Below are 6,225 nucleotides of genomic sequence, written 5' to 3' on the forward strand. Positions count from 1 at the left end.
ATTTCTGGTCTGTAGCCATTACATTATTACAGACTTACTTGAAATTGTAAAGTATCCTGTAAAAGCCAATTTTATATTTTTCGTATGATCATTAGGGTTGGGCGCTATACCAGTATTAACAGAACTACTGGTATTATGTTGTGCCATGACGTGAATTTTGCTATACTGTGAATGCCATTTACATATTCGGGGATTTCATTGGATGGCCGATAGAAATTTTGCCCCATGGTCACGAAACGGATGATTTAAACTTTATTTTGGCTGATATCTTTTCTGGAACTACACACAAACTGTATTATATACATGTATATAAACTATTTAATAGTATAGTTTCCCAATATGTAAACTTTATGAATAGTCTGTAAATGTTACCTCTTCAAATTATATGTAGTTAAATAAGGATAAAATACAGATTTTTGCCTGCGGTTTAACTAAGCTCTAATGAAATGTGATTCCAAATAATTTTTTTTCCCTCTCATACTGCGGTTATCGTTACTGCCTGGACATTGGAAAATATATGAATTTTCACCATAATAAGATGCTTAATTAAAAAGCGTTCACATCCTTGTACTTGAACAAGGATTTAGAATTAAATTCTTTTAGTTCAGACTTTGTCCAGTTGATAGCTCGCCTATAGGTTTTTGAGATGCACTACTTCAAAAAGTCTTATCTTGACACTAACTTATTATTTTTGTGACTTCTTTGACTCCTGTAGGTCTCTGTATTGGCTGCCATGGGGGACGAGTGTCCCATTGCCATCAAGCCCATGAGCTCTTAATGAACAGAAGCTGACGGGCAGGTTGAGTGAGGGCCTCTATACCACAAATATTCCATTTTAGTTCTAAAAGTCACCAAAGCCACAGCCTTCACAAACCACCCAGAATTGGTTCTGTTAAAGAGTAAAGATGCTGGACCTTTTGACCCGTCTCATGAGGTGTTGTCTTATCAGGATATTTCCATGATCACAGTGGGTTTCCTGCACGCACGTTCCTTTAGTTCTCTTTATCCATTCCTCCTCCATTATACAGAAGCACTTTTATCATTCATTAAAAATGGGAATAGTTTTTTAACGCTCTACTTACCGCGGAAACCTTTTTATTCATGCCGACTGGCCTTAAACTGTTGCAACTCAGGCAGCAGCCATAGAAGATTACCTCTATGAATGACACTGACTAGTTTGCCGGCGTTTTGGTACATCTACAGCTGTGCCAAAACCTGTGTGTCTCAGGTAGGCTAGGATATGTCTGCGTGTCGCTCTGACGGTTTTCCACTTGTTGGGGTGACCGGAAACTAGCGATCCTAAGACAGACTCAACATTTACTGACATTAAATTCAGACCAAATATAATGTAACTTATCCTGAGTAACAGAACCAGTTTTTTTTTGGTTTTTTTGTCTACAAAGTTTAACTCCACCTGACATTTTAATTTTAAGTTTACAGCATTTGTCTTTGCGTTAACAGATCTTTTGGTAGCAACAGAGCAATAACCCAACTTTGTTTGTTCGTAAGGGAAGATGATTATAAGAAGGGCCTTTGAGCTTCGCGTTGGCTACGGATGCCCTCGGCAACAAACTCGGTTTACAGTAGCTTTGTTATACAACAAATTTTTATGCTGCAAAAATTAGCTTATTTTTTTTGTACTTGTGGACAGGCACAGTATGTGCTCAAGGGCTTCAATATCAACCCTTTTTTTTAGTATTCACATTTTATTGCATCTTACATGCATCTGATTTGTTTACTGGTATAAAGGCTTTATTTTAGTTATTTTTTTTTTTTATTTTTTTCCCCCTCCACCTTCAGGGCACAGTTTGCATTTGGCTCATAACAAATATAGTATTTTCGTATTAGTAGGCATTCATTTACTATGAAATTCCTTTCTCGAAGTAGAAATGAGGACTTGCTATTATCTTTGCGTTTGATTTTTCCACTAGGTGTTAGTTTTGATTCTTAATTTTCCAGTCAGTAGTTTTTGTTTACTGTAAGATGAATGCTCTTGGTTATGCAGAACGTTTTTCCAAGTCAGACTTTCAGCAGCGTTGGCTGGCATCTTACCGTGTTCCCTGTTTCAACTAGTTTTTGTTCTTGTAAATCTAGCTCTCATTTAAACGTAGCCGTAGAACTGAGAGCTCAAGTGGAAAGTATTGTATGACTGTACAGTATTGAGAAACTTTCACATTGGCATATCAAACTCAGTGAGTCTCTCAGGATTCAAGTGTTTCAGTTATTTTGCTGATTGTAGTATTAGTCCTAAATATCACTGTTAAATACCTCTCTCTCTCTATCTGCAACACATAGTATTCATGCCAACAAGTGAATAGCTCACTTTATTTACTGGATGCATATTTGGTTAATTTCTTGAATTTATCAGCTTGACTATCAGCGACGGGCAGAAAGAAACTTCTTGTAACAAAACTTGTAAGAAGGTGCTTAATCAGGCAAGCGGAAGACGTGATGATGTTCAGTGTTTTTCATATAGCTAGTTGAATGAAAATTGTAAGAAGCCACAGATTGGGATAAGAGGGGGAGCAATTATAATAAACTCAACTGAAAAAATGAGCTTTTGTGTTTTGGTGGTTTTTTTTTTTTTTTGTTTTGTTTGTTTTTTGTTTTTTTCCTCAACTGTTCAAAGTTTTTTGAAAAAAAAAAAATAAAAAATATTGCAACATATTTTATCAAAAGAATTAAATTGTAATTTGATCCCATGCTTCTTAACCATGTTAATCAAATTAGTAAGCATCAATTTCTTAATCTTACCATTTCACTGTGTTTTGCATGGCTGTCTACACATCTAATGAAAATTCTCTTTTGTAAAAGAAAAAGGCCTCTAGAGGGGGGAAAAACTAAGTATTGTTAGCAATGTTAAATAATTCTGGCTTCCATAAATGCATAAAGACAGACCCCTTTTGAAGAGTGGTAAATATTAAAGATCTGTGTGAGGTTTTTTTCTGTTTTTAATGTTTTAGTAAACCTCGTAACAGTCCATTAATAAGACGTAAAGAAACCATAAGTGTGTTCTCTGTAACTGAGTACTAAAACACCAGTACTAATCACGCATTCACTTTCTGTTGTTCCTCTGATAGGTAACAGGAAAAATTGCAACCTTTTGTGATAAGCAAAAAGATTATTACAAGCTTGATAGCCATAAATATTAGCCTATGTTTAGCACAGCTCAGTTTTTTCTTTCTCCCCGCAATGTGGGAGGCCACAATGAAGAGCTGACTCATAAAGAATCCCACAGTTAACCAAAATTCTTCACAAAAGAGCAAAATTCCACAGAAATTTTTAATCCACAGTAATGACAATAGTTTAGCTGTGCTGTAGGCGCTGGCTTAAACGTTGTGCCCAAGCAGCATAGCCAGTTTTGTGGTATTTTGTTGAATTGTGCCAGCTTTGAAGACTGAAACAAGAACGGCCCTTTGAATGTCAATTGGCTGGCAAGCTTTAAGCTTTTATAGTTTTTTTTTTTTCCTCACATCTGCCCTTCACGTCTCCAGTCTTGTTAACAGACAACTTAAAGCTGCTTCGGTAGAAGCTTCGGTTAGCAACGGTAACCGTTTCTTTAATCTCGGGCGTCGTTTTTGATACAACAGCCTTTATACGATTTGTTACTTAGTATATTTAGCACACAAAGTGGCTTATGACAACATTTTTGCGTAGTCCCTTTTATTTCGCAACCGCTTCCCTCTATTTACATATTTCTAATATGCAGTGTAGCCACTAGATGTCAGTAAAGCACAGTAAAACGGCCACGCCGAATCCGCCCAACCTGCTTTTGATTAAGACGTGAACGTTATCTTTTTTCTTTTAGCTTTCCCTGTGTTTACATACGAGTCTGCTAACAGGAGCCCTTAGGCGTTGCCAAGTGGTTCCTATATAGACAATGTTCTGCTATACATTGCGGAGACGGATTGTGAAGTGCTCTGTTTACATTTCTAAACTCTGAAATAAGGACGTACGTTATGGAGGCCAGAGAATGACCTAGATTCAATGCAGATGTAGATGCCTTTGCGTCCATATGGTCTTATACGTACATGTGTGTGGAAGAAAAAAAATTGTTCCACCGCATCCATTAGTTTTAATGGTGCACAAATCCAGGGGTGATTCTTGTTGGTTCTCGTATATACCATTGCGCATTGCTTCCAGATGGAGAAGAATCTGTCATTTATTTCTTGGTCCTTTTTTCATTGTTGAAACATGCGTAGTGACAGCTGTTCTCACCAGTGAAGAAGATCAAATTTAATATAGGGCTGTATATGTGGTTTCTTCCTTTGAAAACAAATATGTATTATAATAGTTCGAGATGTGGCTGTTTGTATTCATTATACCATGGACTTCAGATCTACGGCATCTGCACCGTATTAAATGTAAACTGTCTGATGCTCTGAAAAGTCTAAAAAGATTTAGATCTTTTGTTAAATAGTCCCACGTTTTCTCCATTTTAACCTCACTGAGAGGAAAGTTTCAAATTACGATGTTGCGTCAGTCCTCTTAATAAATCTCTTTTTTTCGGTATGGTTTGGAAATGAGAATTATCGTATAAAAATGCGTAAGATGGTTTGCAGATCTTAGCTTGCAGATTTCATCTGGTTTAGCCTAGCTGGTCTACTAGTCTGACAAGTGTCCAAAACCCCTCCATAATTAGCAAACCGTCTTTATCAAATCAGTGTAGTTAGTTTGTTACTAGCGACTTACTGTATCACGTTTCATATGCAAATTTTTAAGACCTCTAAATTTTCAATTAGAAAAATATTTTTAATTTTGATAATGGTTTGCTAAAACTTTCCGTTTATATATATAATGTTCACCATGACCCTGTTCTTAAAGCCACCTGCCATCTGAGGTCTATTTACTTACGATCCGTGATTTAAACTCAAGTCATCCTGAAGAGTGGAGGAGGTATTTTGTTTTTCAGGAAACAAAGACATCTGAGTAAGGCTGCAAACTAAAGCCTTCTAGCAGTAAAAAAAAAAAAAAAAAAAAAAAGCAAAACACCCAGTTCACCCTGTTACGGTATTCGCCTCCCAAAGGGTCACTGAATTATGAGTCATTGTGCTCCCGTGTAGTCAGAGCTAATGCATGCCAGACCCTCGTCACCTAACCCCACAGCAGTCCAGTAATGCTACAGTACAGCCTGGAGCACACTTGATAGATAGATACCTGTTGCTGTGATTTGGATACATTCTTCATGCAGCTGGTTTTCTTGAGACAAAAACTAGGACTAATATGATGAAAGATATAGGCTATCGATTACTAGCACCTAATGGGAATGTACAAACAATAACGGTTTTCACACAGATTGCCGAACACTTCTTCTGTATTAAGATGGTCACGCAAAAATGTGGTCCTACAATATTGCTGTGAGGTCGCAAAACAAACAGAGACAGCAAATGGCTTGTTTCTGTATAATCGGAGATAGAAAAAAGCATAATGCAGATTAAAAATAATTGTATGCCACTGCAAACAGCTACTTATTATTGAATTCCACATTTTGAGAGAAAAATGTCCTCTTTCAAAGGGGGTAAGATTTTTTTTTTGTAGTAAGTGTAGTAAGACTACAGTTTTACAAAACAAATCAAAAATTCTTGTATTGCGGTTTCCACAAAATTATACAAATATTAATCAGCAACACTGATAATGGTGCACATTCCTTAAGCACTAAATCACAATATTAAAATTGATTAAAAAAAAAAAATCTGAAAAATCACGTGACACTGAAGACTGGAGTACTTTCTTCTGAAAATTACAGTTTGCTGCCACAGTAACAATTTCCATTTTAAAATATATTAATATTTTATATTAAAAAAATAGAAATTCAAATTATAATAGTATTTAACATTGCTAGTTTTTACTGTATTGAAAATAAAATAAATGCAGCTATGGTGAGCACAAACAACAGCAAAAAGATTGCCCTAAGCTTGTGAAAAAGTGATGTGCACGTGATATACAAGGAGAAAAGTAGAAAGGGTAGTAAAGGGTCATATATTCTGTCAGTAAGTCTTTGTATTAGCTGCTGCCTCATATACAGTTGAGGGATCTTGTCTCTAAGCCTCTGCTTCTTTTGAAGTCTATACTCATGATTCGAGTGGGACCAAAGGAATCACAGCACACTGCTATATGAAAATGCCCTCTTTATTAAAACGTAACTTTCTGCAGGATTAAACTCATATCCTGTACGTTCTTGTGTTATGCACACATTCAGTCATGTTCCTTTCGCTTTCCAGCGTC

At 36.2% G+C, this 6,225-nt stretch overlaps 1 protein-coding gene across 2 annotated transcripts in view; it reads left to right on the forward strand.

The window, feature by feature from the left end:
* Positions 1 to 2,556, forward strand: part of eif5a2 (eukaryotic translation initiation factor 5A2) — a 4,482-nt gene extending 1,926 nt beyond the window's left edge. For both annotated transcript variants that reach the window (XM_043217077.1, XM_043217084.1), the window contains exons 4-5: positions 1 to 7; positions 716 to 2,556. The exon at positions 1 to 7 is cut by the window's left edge and continues 125 nt beyond it. In XM_043217077.1, coding sequence (XP_043073012.1) covers positions 1 to 7; positions 716 to 778 — 70 coding nt within the window. In that variant the 3' untranslated portion in view covers positions 779 to 2,556. The remainder of the gene's footprint in view (positions 8 to 715) is intronic.
* Positions 2,557 to 6,225: the final 3,669 nt, after the last annotated feature.

This window comes from Puntigrus tetrazona, chromosome 2 (genome assembly GCF_018831695.1).
Source record: "Puntigrus tetrazona isolate hp1 chromosome 2, ASM1883169v1, whole genome shotgun sequence".
Taxonomy (NCBI): domain Eukaryota; kingdom Metazoa; phylum Chordata; class Actinopteri; order Cypriniformes; family Cyprinidae; genus Puntigrus; species Puntigrus tetrazona.